This window comes from Cannabis sativa, chromosome 4, assembly GCF_029168945.1.
Source record: "Cannabis sativa cultivar Pink pepper isolate KNU-18-1 chromosome 4, ASM2916894v1, whole genome shotgun sequence".
Classification (NCBI taxonomy): domain Eukaryota; kingdom Viridiplantae; phylum Streptophyta; class Magnoliopsida; order Rosales; family Cannabaceae; genus Cannabis; species Cannabis sativa.
In genome coordinates, this window is record NC_083604.1 from 11,144,980 (window position 1) to 11,159,132 (window position 14,153).

At 33.9% G+C, this 14,153-nt stretch overlaps 1 protein-coding gene and 1 non-coding gene across 6 annotated transcripts; both read right to left on the bottom strand.

The window, feature by feature from the left end:
* Positions 1 to 1,364: 1,364 nt before the first annotated feature.
* On the bottom strand, positions 1,365 to 8,269 carry LOC115714493 (delta(3,5)-Delta(2,4)-dienoyl-CoA isomerase, peroxisomal). Of its 5 annotated transcripts, none has more exons than XM_061113270.1 (3): positions 7,242 to 7,929; positions 6,890 to 7,101; positions 1,365 to 2,306 (listed from the first exon to the last, which is right to left on the bottom strand). In XM_061113270.1, exons 1-2 carry the CDS (start codon positions 7,873 to 7,875, stop codon positions 6,911 to 6,913), a joined length of 825 nt encoding a protein of 274 aa, XP_060969253.1. In that variant the 5' UTR covers positions 7,876 to 7,929; the 3' UTR covers positions 1,365 to 2,306; positions 6,890 to 6,910. The 5 variants fall into 5 exon arrangements, with proteins under 5 accessions (XP_060969253.1, XP_060969254.1, XP_060969255.1 ...); XM_061113271.1 differs by having other exon boundaries at positions 1,365 to 2,309; XM_061113272.1 differs by lacking the exon at positions 1,365 to 2,306 and adding an exon at positions 5,558 to 5,787.
* Positions 8,000 to 8,071, bottom strand: TRNAQ-UUG (transfer RNA glutamine (anticodon UUG)). The gene has a single exon. It is a non-coding gene; the product is annotated as a tRNA-Gln (tRNA).
* Positions 8,270 to 14,153: the final 5,884 nt, after the last annotated feature.

Consider the following 14,153-nt stretch of genomic DNA (forward strand, 5'->3'; position numbering starts at 1 on the left):
TGCTTTGAAAGTCTTGGATATGGTACCATAGCCATGTCTGTTGCATCAATGCTAAGTTTAAACATTCTTGGAGAAGACAGCAAAGGTGACCAATCGTGCTGATTGTTGGTAGAAGGGGTAGTGATCTTTGTTTGTGGATTCTTGTATTCCAGCAGGTAATTAATGATAGAAGGTTTCACATATAAACCAATGAACTTGTTATCTGCAAAAAGATAATTATTGCGCTTGTTCTAAATAGCCCATAAGATACCAAAAAATACAACTAAGTCATCTTTGCTGAATTCATCAAAACCTCTTAACAGAAATTCTTTAATATCACAATATTTATTATTGTAGAAAAAAGAAGAGAATCTAGACTGTTTCCACAACTTACTTGCCTTAGAACAATGCAAAAAGGAGTGAGCGTTAGATTCAATCTGGTTTAAACATATGGAACAATATGGGTTATCTAGAATTTTCCTAGGGAAAATGTTAAGCTTCGAGGGAAGTATGTGATGAAAGGCTTTCCAAATGAAGTGTTTAATTTTTGAGAGAATATTAGAAGACCAAACTGACTTCCACCAAGGTTTAAGAGCATCGGCATTAGAAGTACAAAGGTTGGGATTATTAGAGATTGCAAGGTGGTAGGCGGAGTTGACGGTGAGACTGCCTGAAGGGTCATGCCTCCAAATGAGACAATCCTTTATTGAAATGATTTATGGGGACTTTGAGAATGGAACTAACAGTATTATCATCAAAGAAATAGGTTAGTTTATTAATGTCCCATTGTCTATCCTCCCTTACAAAATAAGAAACGGTATTTTCTCGTGGATATGAATCACTGTGAAAAGAGATATTCCTCGAATCAGGCATCCAATTCAAACTAGCAATTTCAACCGACTTACCATCTCTAATTTTCCAAACAAGCCCTTTAGAAAGAAGATTTCTACCCCAAAGGAGACTTCTCCAACAAAAAGAAGGATTATGACCAATAGAAGCTCAGAGAAAATCGTTGTGCTTGAAATATTTGGCTTTGAAAAAGAAGCAACAAGGGAATCAGGGTTAGTTAAGATACGCCAAGCTTGCTTGGCCAACATGGCTTGATTATGGTGAACAATATGACGAAATCCAAGACCCTCGTAGAATTTAGATTTGCAGAGCAGATCTCAATTTTTCCAGTGTACCTTATGCCTATTACCCAAGGAACCCCACCAGAAGTTAGTCATGAGGCTGCTGAAATGCTTGCAGATTGAGATAGGGAGCCTGTAACAAGACATAGTATAAGAGGGGATAGCTTGGATCACTGATTTAAGAAATATCTCTTTGCCAGCCTTAGAAAAAGTTTTGGTTCCAGACAGACAATTTATTGCTAGCTTTTTGAAGAAGGAAAAGGAAAAGGAAAGATAATTTTTTAAAACGGGAAAGGCATTGGCGAACACTCATATATTTATCAATAAACGGTTTATCCTCCATAATCAGAGAATTGAGGAAAAAAGATCTATCAGAAGGGCTAGTGTTAGGGGAGAAGAGGATGGAGGATTTAGTTAAGTTAACCGTTTGGCCAGTGGCCTTGTTGTAGAGGAGAAGGATGTCTTTAATAGCATAACAATTGTGAGCTTTAACCTAAGCAAAAAAACAAGTTGTCATCTGCAAAAAGCATATGTGTAATACAGGGAGCAAAATGACAGACGGAGATACCCTTGAATTGGTTGTGGAGGGTTTTATGATTGATAATAATAGCAGAAAGGTGATAACTCTAGAAATTAGAGTTATTTTTCACATTTTTTTAACTAAAAATTGGTTTAGTTCTTAAGTTTTTAATTATTTTTTCAATTTATTAGCTTTATTGTAATTTTATATGTTTTTGTGTGTTTTTATAATTATTTTGTTATAATTTGTTATATGGTATTTATTTTTAATTTTATTTTAGTTTTTTTAATTAATTTTATGTATTTTTAGGTATGTTTGGAAGAAAAAGATTGGGATTAAATTGAAGAAATATTGGAGAAATGGAGCTAAAAGTGCAATTTTTAAAAGAAATCTCATCAGCCCTTATGCAAGGCCCACTTGCGGTCAAAGTCAGCTTCCCATCGCAGCCGTCCACGTCCTGATCCAAAGGTCCAGATCGCGTGTGAGACACACACCTGACCAGGTGCAAGTGACACGCCTCAAGTCTTCTCTCCAGCCTGCACGCGTGGGTCCCGCACGTCAGCCTTTCTCCAACCAGCTCGCGCCACGCAAGCTATTTGTCAGCGTCAGCTCCAACCAGCTCGCGCCACGCAAGCTATCCGTCAGCGTCAGCTCCAACCAGCCCTCGCCATGTGAATCTGCTGAGAACAAAGAAAAAAGGCAGTTAAATTAATTGCTTTATTCCTATTTTCTCATACACATAAAAGCCAAAAATCCATATTTTTCTCCCACAACTTACACCTAAATATCTATTCACTCTTTCCAATTTATTTCACCTAAATAAATATTCCTGTTTTATTTTTACCCTACCTTTCACTACTTTTACATCCTTACAAAATATTTATTTTTTCCAATACTCTTACACATACTCTATTTATTCATTCTCTTCCCAACACTAATTAAATTAATCATTTTATTTATTTTATTTTGATTAATTTAATCCTGAAATTTTGCCTATAAATATGGTGTTGGAAGACCATTTCAAAACACATCTCTTCACCCCCCCCTAAACATTTCTACATCCCATCGTCTCAAACACCCTTCACTCTTCCCTTTCACCATTCATCTCATACACCATTTCACTCACATTTCTACCATTTTTATATTTTGAAGAGCATGTCAAGCATGTCATTTTGTAATTTTTACTTCAATCTAGTTATGAGCTTCTAATTTTTTTTCAATATTATTAAGATGATGATGAAGCAAAATGTAACTAGATAGTGTTTATGTTTGTATGTTGATTTCCCATTTGTGCTATAAAGTTTATGGATTTTTCTATACAAAAATATGTCTTTTTTCATCTTCAATATCATGTATTTTTTATTGTTAAAGCATATTTCCACTTAGTTCTTCATTATGCAAAAATATAATACTCTTTGATTAAATGTCTTTCATTAAATTGTTTACATCTAATTCTTAGAATATAAGTGTTATATTTTGCCTAAACATAGTTTCTTTAATTTTGTGTAGTTTCATTAAATTGTAGCACATTTAATGCTTAGAAATTATACATTTTATAAGTGAAGAAAAATCCTATCTTTTTGAAAATAACTTGTGCTTAAATACAAAATATATTTTGGAAAATATAGTGTGATTTATTTCAACTATATTTGAATTTGGAAATTAATATACTTATAAATATTATTGAACTTGCATTTTGTGGATTCTAATATCTTAATAATCTTATTTTACACATCTCATTTAAAAATCATTTTTATACTCACTCATCTTTACTCTTAAGTCCTTTTAGTTACTTGTCTTTTATTTTATTTTGCAAAACCAAAATCCCATCAAATATTTGGAACTAGTTGTTTAAAAAAGTTTCTTTTGATGTTAGTCAACTCCCACGGGTTCGACCTTGCACTTACTTGAATACTATATTCCGAAACGATTCATGCACTTGCGAGTATAAATATTAAAACACTCACTTTTGGGTACAACAAAAGGCCTTCAACAACAAGAAGGAAAAGGTATGGTGAGTGAGGATCACCTTGCCTAATACCTCGAGAAGGTTGGAAGGGAGGGGGAAGATTATTGTTAATACAGTCTGAAAGAGACAGAGGAGACACATCTAAGAATAAGGGATATCAGTTGAGTAGGGAAGTCTAAATGATGAAGAATTTGACGGATAAATTCTCATTCAACTTTGTCGAAGGCTTTCTCCATATCCAACTTAAGGGCAGCCCAACCTAACTTACCAGCCTTTCTGTAGGTAATAGAGTGAATGACTTCATTGGCAATGATAATATTATCAAAGATAATGCGATTGTGGAGGAAAGCGCCTTGGTTATGAGAAATAAGATCGTTCAGAAGACGGTTAAGTCTATTAGCAACAGTCTTTGAAATAACTTTGTAAATGGTGGAACAGAGACTGATAGGCCGAAAGTCCTTAACTTCGTTGGCATTCTTACTCTTAGGGATACGAACAAGAATAGTCTCGTTGATAGGAGCAATGTTAGCTTCAAAGTTAAGAGTTAAGAATATAAAGAATAACATTACAAAGATCCCTTCCAACAATGGGCCAATTCTTCTTATAAAAGAATGGATTTAAGCCATCTGACCCAGCAAGTTGGAATAGAGCCCGTTTTATATGGATTTAAGACATGTTTTATATGGATTTAAGCCATATTTTGTATAGCTTTTATAAGTAATTAAGTTGTAAAAGTTAGTAAGCTCTATGTAGTGAAAGTACAACAAGAAAATGAATATACCATTTAGACTCTCAAAAACATTTCATATTATTTTTATTACAAAAAACAATTTTTTAAAAATATAGTTGGTATAAAAAAAAATTAACATAAAAAGATTACAATTGTTTCTAATACTGCTTGGAATATTTTCTTAATTATTATAAAGGAAAATTTGCCAAGTCACCACAAAAAATCTTATTTTTAGTCATAACAAAACTCTTGTAATTAAAATTTAAAAAGTTGTAATAAATTATAAATTATCATTTCTATATTCTAACTAAAAGATCTGTGTCTAAAAGTATTAGTTACAAAAATCACAATTTGTTGTAACAAAATATATTTTTAGTCACAAGTTCACAACAAATATTGTAAGTAAAACTAAATTAGTGACAATTTGTATTTGCATACTATGTTTTTAGTCACAAATAATTTTTTGTTGTGACTAAAAATCACATTTAATCATAAATTTTTTATGTTGTAACTAAAAAATTGTCACAAAAAATAATTTTATTTTATTTTTTATTTTTTATTATTATTATTTTTTTTTATAGTGAGTGTTTCTCATGTTTTAATATTATATTTCAGGAGCATTTTATTTGGAGTTACATAACATTTCGAATGTTTTGATGATTATTCATAAAACTTCCTATTTGGCTTAAAGAGAAAAATAAATAGTTAGGTTTTCTCTGGGACGTTATGAATTTTTTTTTTTTTTAAAAAAAAAAAAAAAAAAAAAGTGGCAAAATTAAGGTAGTATTAAAATGCATGATAAGTACAGCGACCTTACAAAATCTAACTTAGTAAATTATCCATTTGAAAAATGAAAGCCATTACCAGTGGGATTAATCATGTTTATCATGTCTCTCTCACTTTCAAAATGATTATGTGTGCAAATAATAATAATAATTTTGTGGCTTGTTATATAAATATATATGTATTTGAAATTTGATGATTATTTCCTTTCTAATTTATGTCTTAAAATCTAGCCAAGTAATGTGGCAACATATTTTCATAAAGTTTCACTTATACGTGACTATTGATGGACTATCTAATTGAAACTTATCTTTATTTACGTACGAGTGATTCATAAAGGTCTGAATCTGATATGAGTTTGCTAAATTTTGACATGTTTGTGATCTAAATGTAGAAATCTTGCAAATAGATAAAATTATTTATCGATTATATATAAGCAGGATCAATTTCTTTTCTTTAAATTCACTTTCCCTATTTAACTCAAATGATTTTTGGCCAAGTTTTGATACAATCATGGCTATAATTGACTCCCCAACATTTTTTTTTTTTATTTAAACGTTTATATATTACACAATGCATAATCGGTACTCGAACTCAGGACTTACACACACCCTCTATAGCCACTTGAGCTAGCCTCGAGTAGTTCTCTCGGACTTGATTTAGAGGTAAAAGAACACTGAAAGACATCATTTAAGCATATAACTACACATGAAAACACAACAACACACTATGGCACGAGAAAGGAGTAGGAAATAGAAGTAGAGAGATATTTTCCTGCAACTTTTTTTTTAATATCATTTCTTTTTCAATAATTATAATCATTCTAAATCTTAAATTTGTTTGAATCCTGAGAGGTACAAAGTAACGATGGACAGAGCAGAAGTACAGAAAAGGAGGTTAAGCACTCCCAATAAATTCTTTAAAATAAAGATTATTTAAAAATTTAAAGAACAAAGAAGCAAAAAGACCTTCTAACAAATGATATAAACTCTTCTAAAGCTTTTTTATTTTCTTCAAATGTTTTATTTATTCTTTAAATATTTTAACTATATAGTGTACCATATAAAAATGTAATGTAAAATAAAAAAATAAATTAATATTCTAGTATGTTTAAGGATAGAGTACGTAAAACCATAGAAAGGATATTTTATTTTTTCCTCATAAACGACTACCGCATATTAGGGGATTTGAAACTTAATCTGGCCAAGACAATAACCCACAAAAAACGACAATTTGAACAGCACTACAAAACGACAACATCTATGAAATCAGCAACACCCTGAAAAAACGACAACATATGAGGGGGTGACTTTCAATCTTCATTCATATCATATGAACGCGTGGACTTCTTGAAGAAAAAACGACAAAGGGAGAAGAAAAGGACGTCATATGAATAAACGACAATGTCATAAAACAAACTACAGTTTTAAAAAACGACAATATCTTGACGTTAACGAATTAGTCCTTCCCACAAACTGTCCCATTTTAACTTCAATCAATTATTGGGGGCTCATTTAAGCTCATCATAGCCATTTGAATCATTGAATTCTTAAGTATAAGTTCCGGTATTCTCTCACCTTCATATTGTAAGAATGAGAAAAAAGTACTAACTGAAACCCTCTTCTTTCTCTTATTGGAAAATTAACTAAGTTTCAGACCATTCTGCGTGAGTATTGGCATTGCTTAATTACAACAAAATTACAAGTGTCATTTAATACAACACACCAAAACCAAGCTAAAAAGAGCTGTAAGATTGAAGAGAACATGTTGTTACGTACCAAAGTGAGAGCTTTAACTCATCAAAGCTTGGCAAATTTTGGTTTTCTTTTCTGGAATTGAGCAGAGATAGCCTCTTTTAAATCACCAGATAACATCATAGACGAATTCCAAGTAGCAACATAGTCTAACCCTTGTTCCAAATTCAGGTCCCTACTTTTAAGTAACACTGCCTTTGTCCCAGTCACAGCTAAAGGAGATTTTGAAGCAATTCCTGCCATTTTTCACAGACCCAATACTCAAAATTTGTCTTTTTAAATTATAATTGATCCATATAAACTAATGATCAATGAATGTTAAAATCAGATCATTTTGGTAAACTGAATGAGACAATGTCTAAAAATACTAACTAACCTTCGGCTACCATCCTCACTCCCTCTTCTAGTTCTTGCTTGGAATTGAATACTTTAGAAACCAAACCCAATTGCTTCGCCTCCGGACCCGAAAATCTCCGGCCCGTCAATGCCAATTCAACTGCGTTTCCGTACCCAACGATGCTTGGCAACCTCTGGAGCGTCCCAAGGTCAGCAACGATGGCTAAATCGACCTCCTTTACCGAGAAGTATGCGTCTTTTGTGCAAAACCTAATGTCACATGCCGTCACAATATCAATTCCGCCGCCGATACATGCACCCTCGATACTGGCAATGACCGGTTTTCGGCACCGTTCGATCGCTGTTATGGAATCTTGCAAACCCTTGATGTGTCGTCGGATCCTCTCCCCGCCACGACCTCGGTCGCCAGAAAGGAAACGTTCGGAGGCCTTTAGCTCACTAAGATCGATTCCACCGCAAAAGTTGTCTCCGGCTCCGGAAAGGACGACGACGTTGACGTTAGGGTTATGGTCGAGAGACGAGAGGGCTCTGGGAAATTCGGAGAATAATTCCGGTGAGAGAGCATTGCGTTTCGATGGTCGATTGAGTAAGAGGTGAAATACCGATGAATCTTCCTTGTTCTGTATAATTTCTAGGGTTTTGTAAGTCTCCATTTCTGAAATTTGGGGCAGAAAAGAAAGGGAAGGAAAAATTGGATTAGAAGATTCAGCCCTATTTATAAGGGTCACAAAAATATTAAAATAGTAATAATTGTTTTTAAATTAAAAATATTTAAAGAGGTCCTACCGGGAGTCGAACCCAGGTCGCTGGATTCAAAGTCCAGAGTGCTAACCACTACACCATAGAACCCCAATTGATTTATTTAATATTTTATTTATATTTAATGTTTTTTAATAAATAAGCTTTTTAACCAAAAATTATGCTCGAATGATTTGGCAGTGAATTGACTAAATTTAATCAACATATTTAAAAGATTGTTATCTTACTTTAAAATGTTAACATCTAATTAAAAAGCATGTCAAATTAATTTGTCTCCACAATATTTGTTTCTTGGCCAAAAAATTGGAGTGCCTACTAGCTTTTAGACATTTGTAAACATTGAAATTTAAAGTAGTGGGGATATGGGGTGACTCATGCATGTCATGTAGTGGCTGCTCCAATTATTAAATTAGATTAGTTGAGTTTTTATAATACGTAATTAAATGTGGTTGATTATTCAGATAATTAATTAATTGATTTATTAAGCCAACCAATAACAAGAAAAGGTTTAACAATTAATTGTATTATGCCAACTCAAAGGAAGATAGACTCAAACGTTTCTTCTTCAATCAGTGAATTAATTCATATATATGTAGCACCATAGGTTTGAACAAATTGAGTATATTTTAATGAATATATATTAATAAGTGACATGCACGTATAATATTGTAGGATAAAATGTTGGGACAATCTTATTAACATGAAATTAAGCTGATTGAGGGTTGTTGTTGCACGTAATGAAAGATAATTAATATTATTTGCAAAACTGGTTTCACTCACTTTCCTATTTATATAATAAAGAAAATGAAAATGATTTCCACATGTGTTCATATCATCCTTCGTGTCAAACTCAATTCAATAATTAAGCTATATAACATTATTATCATATTATTATTTGAGTACTAATAGGCCAATAATCATGGAGATGGCAACGTAGTTAGTGCATCTTCATTTTGGTCCGTTTATAATTTCACGAGTTATTTAGTAAATTCTGTATTTTTTTTTTTTTTTGAGCTAATTAAATTAAGAGTCTAGCTTTGTAAGTCTTATTAATTTCTAGTTTAAATTATTGATATGTACATTAATTGATGAGTCAGTCTTAATAAATTGAGTTCTTATTCACAGCCGATGCATGAGTATGACAAGGCTGGAACTTGTCTCATTCACTAATATATATAGTTGAAACTATATTATTAGCCAAGCGATCGATAGAAAGAGATTAGAACCACATGATTAATTATTGTAATTGGTTTAACTAATTTGGCTACCCGAGATACAAATCTTCTATTTTCTACTACTTTTTCAATTATAGTCAGACCAATAATTAATTAGACTGCAACATTTTATGATACATAATTGATATAACAATTAATATATATTTTTATTCTTAATGGGGTCTAGCTCGTTGAGCCTTATAATTGCCATATATCGCAATAAATCATGAATTTGTTGGTGGTATGAAGTAGTGGCTCAAAAAATATATATAACCCAATCAAAGGCAATTTGGAAGTGGACATTGCCATAGCCACATATTCAAATGAATGCATATCCTCCATCATCATCATCATCATCTTCTTCTTCTTCTTCTTCTTCTTCATATCATATATCCAAATGTTTGATGATTGAGGTCTTACTATTCTCTTAGAGACAATTCAATTATATAGGAAGGTGCACCCCACCTATATTTATTATTTAATCAAAACACACCATATATTAATTATTCCCATTTCGATCAGCCACCCAAAATCATTTAATAATTATTTAATTAATAATAACACACTGGTATTACATCATTCACCTTCTATTGATTGGGAGATCAAAAGGGAAGAATCTAGATTCTTGTTTCTATATGGTAATTAATAATACTATACACGAATATATAATTATATAACAATTATTATTAATACACATCATCATAAAATATCTTCAAATTCATATCATACACATAATTTTTCGATATGTCATATATAGTTACTTACTTTCGATTCATTTTCAACCCACAACAATGAGATTAGATAGAGAGGGAACATAAAATAGTGGGAGTATTTTAATTATATATCTTGCAAGCCTTTTTGTGTTAAATCATGGATACCTTTTATTTTTATAGCTAGGAAATCATATGAATATACTATTTATCTTTTTCTAACTTTAATATTTGAAGACGAGAGGAGATGATAAGATAATAATAACTTTATGTTGGATAATGAGCTGAGTTGCCGGTTCATTGTGAACAACATGTACATATGTTTGAGTACGTTTCGGTAATCGTGAAATTAAAAATATATATTAATTTCTGAATAAGTTTATTTTGTTGAACGTATTACAAAAGAGAGTATTGCTTAACAATATTCTCTAAAAAATTATTTTTTTTTTTAAGTAATATAAGATTCGATATTTAATTATACTAATAGTTTAATGTTAATAAATGTGTTAGAGACACCAATCATACAATTTAACTATTCTCTACAAATTAATATTATCTACAATACTTAAAGTTGTGTATTCATGAAGGCTGATATTTGCCAAGTGGTGATCTATAATGGTTGGTAACCAATAAATATTAGAGACTCCAATAATTATAGAGCAATTTGCAGTTAAATTCTCTCAATTATCATTTTACTTGCACTTAACTTTCTAATCTCAAATTTTGATGGTAAAACCCTCCAAACTACTAAATTATTTGTAAATTTAAGGTGTTATCTATTTATCTCAGTGAACTACTGACATGGTCTGTCTACGTATACCATCATGTACACTTGGTATATTTATATTGGTCTACCTAATATGATTATTTAAATTATAAAAAAAATATTTTTTGAATTTATTTTAAAATTAAAAAGAATAATTTAAATTTATAAAATTATTAATAAATAATATTTTTTTTAATTCTTTATTTTCTCCGGACTTTCTCTCTCTCATCGATCTCTCTTTCTGACGCTCTCTCCTCAAGTCTTCTTCATCAATACCAGATTTAAGAAGCCCAAATCACTTCAAGCTCAAATATCCTTATATGACTTAAATGCTAGGCCGACCAGCCTTGTATGACTTAAAGGCTGTCACATCAATATTCCATTCGTGCCTAAAATTTCCAACAAAGAATGGGGTATGGTGTCTGAGAGGAAACCAGCAGACTGCTCGGGAATGTTATAACCTTACAGTGGCCAAGGATAAGAAGGAAGTATCCTCCAGCCAGAGCACAGACAAGGGAAAAAACATTTCCAAGTAGGGAGTTTCCCAAGGCGGGGATGAAGATGTGGATCATCGACTTGGGGACCCAAGCAGCAATGTTGGATTTGTGGAAGAGTTACAAAAGATCAAAATCGATCCAGATATCCCGGCCAGAAAGCTAAAGATCAGAAAATGTTTGTTGCTCGAAGTAAAATCAGAATTGATAAAATATCTAAGAGCAAACCTAGACGTTTTTGCTTGGTCACATGCGGATATGGTCAGAATTGATCCTTCTATCATTTCGCACGTTCTGAATATTGATCCCAATTTTCGGCCAGTTCAACAAAAGCGAAGGCTATTAGACAAAGAGCAAGCACTAGCCCTAAAAGAAGAAGTAGAAAAGCTACGCAACAACAATTTCATAATTGAAGTTTTTGACCCAGCTTGGGTCGCAAATCCTATATTGGTACCCAAGCCGAACAAGAAATGGCGAGTGTGTATTAATTTCACAGACCTCAACAAAGCATGCCCCAAAGACTGTTTTCCACTTCCAAGAATTGATCAACTCGTGGATGTAACAGCAGGGCATGAAATATTAAGCTTCATGGATGCTTATTCGGGGTACAATCAGATCAAAATGCATCCACCAGACCAAGAACATACAAGTTTCTGAACAGATATGGGTCTATATTGTTACAAAGTAATGTCGTTTGGTCTAAAAAACGCTGAAGCAACATACCAAAGATTGGTAAACAAAAATGTTTAAAGACCATATCGGGCGAAATATGAAAGTATATGTTGATGATATGCTCGTCAAATCCAGGAAGGCTGGGGGGCACATAGATGACTTGGACGAATGCTTTAAGGTCCTCAGAAAGTGCAACATGAAATTGAATCCCTTAAAGTGCTCCTTTGGAGTTAGCTCGGGAAAGTTTTTGGGCTTCATTGTCAATGCCCGGGGAATTGAAGCCAATCCAGAGAAGATTCAAGCCCTCCTGGATATGAAGTCGCCAACTAAAACCAAGGAAGTGCAAAGTTTGACTGGTCGGATCGCCGCATTAGCAGATTTGTTTCAAAATCAATAGACAAGTGTGTCCCATTCTTCAATATCCTGCGAGGAAACAAGCAATTCGAGTGGACAGAGGAATGTGAGAAAGCTTTCCAAGAGCTAAAATCACAACTTGCAAAACCCCCCGTACTCTCAAAACCTCTGGACGAAGAAGAACTTGGAATATACTTAGCTGTCACGGAGCATGCTGTGAGTGTCGTGCTAATCAGAGAAGAGAACAGCATACAACACCCAGTCTATTACATCAGTAAAAGACTCATTGAAGCTGAAGGCCGATACCCATTGATAGAAAAACTCGCTTACTGCCTTATTCTAGCAACAAGAAAGTTAAGGCCTTATTTTCAAGCTCATCCTGTTCGGGTGTACACTGACTAACCATTACGCCAAGTATTGCAAAAGCCAGATGCCTCTGGATGGCTACTCAAGTGGGCGGTGGAGTTGGGCCAATACGAAATTACTTTCCAACCCCGAATAGCAATCAAAGGCCAAGCCTTAGCAGACTTTCTGGTAGAATTCACATGCAATGAAGAAAGCATACCAGAAAGCAACCCCGAGCTGGTACAAACACCTCAGTCAAGTAAAAGTGAAGATAAGCCGACCTGGAAATTACATGTAGACGGGTCAGCTACAGATCAGCTATCTGGTGCAGGAATTGCCCTTGTCACGCTTAGGGGGCAACACCTGCACGCTGTAGTCAAGTTTGGATTTAAAGCATCTAATAACGAAGCCGAGTATGAAGCTCTAATCGGTTGTCTAAAACTAGCCCGGGAGATGAAAGCCGAACACGTTGAAATCTATAGTGATTCACAGTTGGTGGTAAATCATGTATCCGGAGAATACGAGGCTCGGGGAGAAAAGATGATAGCGTATCTGAGAAAAATACATGACTTGCTCGCATAATTCCAAAGCTAAGGTCTCAGACAAATTCCAAGGGAAGAAAACACAGCTGCAGACGCATTAGCTCGATTGGCAAGCAGTAATGTAAGTGATAAGGCGAACCTGGTTCCTATCCAGTTCCTTAAAGAGCCTAGCATCACTAGCACGGTAGAAGTCAAAATGATTGATACTTTCCCAAACTGGATGACACTGATAGCCGCCTACCTCAACACTGAGGAACTCCCAAATAATTAGAATGAAGCTCGAAAGATGAGAAGGAAGGCTGCACGGTATATCATAGTAGAGGGAATTATGTACAGAAGAGGATTCTCGATGCCATTGCTTAGATGTGTTACTCAAGAAGAAGCTGCACGACTCCTATCTGAGGTACACGACAGATTCTGTGGAAATCATGCCGCCGGGTAAAGTTTATCTAAGAAAATTCTAAGGCAAGGTTATTTCTGGCCAACGATGATTGAAGATTCAAAAGCCTATGTTAAGAAATGTGACAAATTCCAAAGATTTTCAAAGATACCTCAAGCTCCACCTAACTAGTTAACTCAGATGCAAAGGCCGTGGCCCTTTGCCATTTGGGGAATTGACCTGATCGGACAACTACCCAAAGGCAAATGAGGAGTGTAGTATACAGTGGTAGCGGTTGATTATTTCACTAAGTGAACGGAAGTCGAACCACTCGCAACCATTATATCAAAGAAAGTTCAGACTTTATTGTGAAGAACATAATCTGCCGCTTCGGTTGCCGTATAAAATAGTTTCAGATAATGGCAAGCAGTTCGACAACCAATCCTTCACTAACTTTTGTGCGAACCATGGTATCATCAAAAGTTTCTACGCAGTTGCACATCCTCAAGCGAATGGTCAAGTTGAAACAATCAACAAGACCTTGAAGGATACACTAAAGAAAAAAGTCGAAGATGCCAAAGGAAATTGGTCGGAAGAACTTCCTGAAGTTCTATGGTCATATCGGACAACTGAGAAAACGGAAACCGGACAAACCCCATTTGCTATGGCATATGGATATGAAGCTATGCTGCTTGT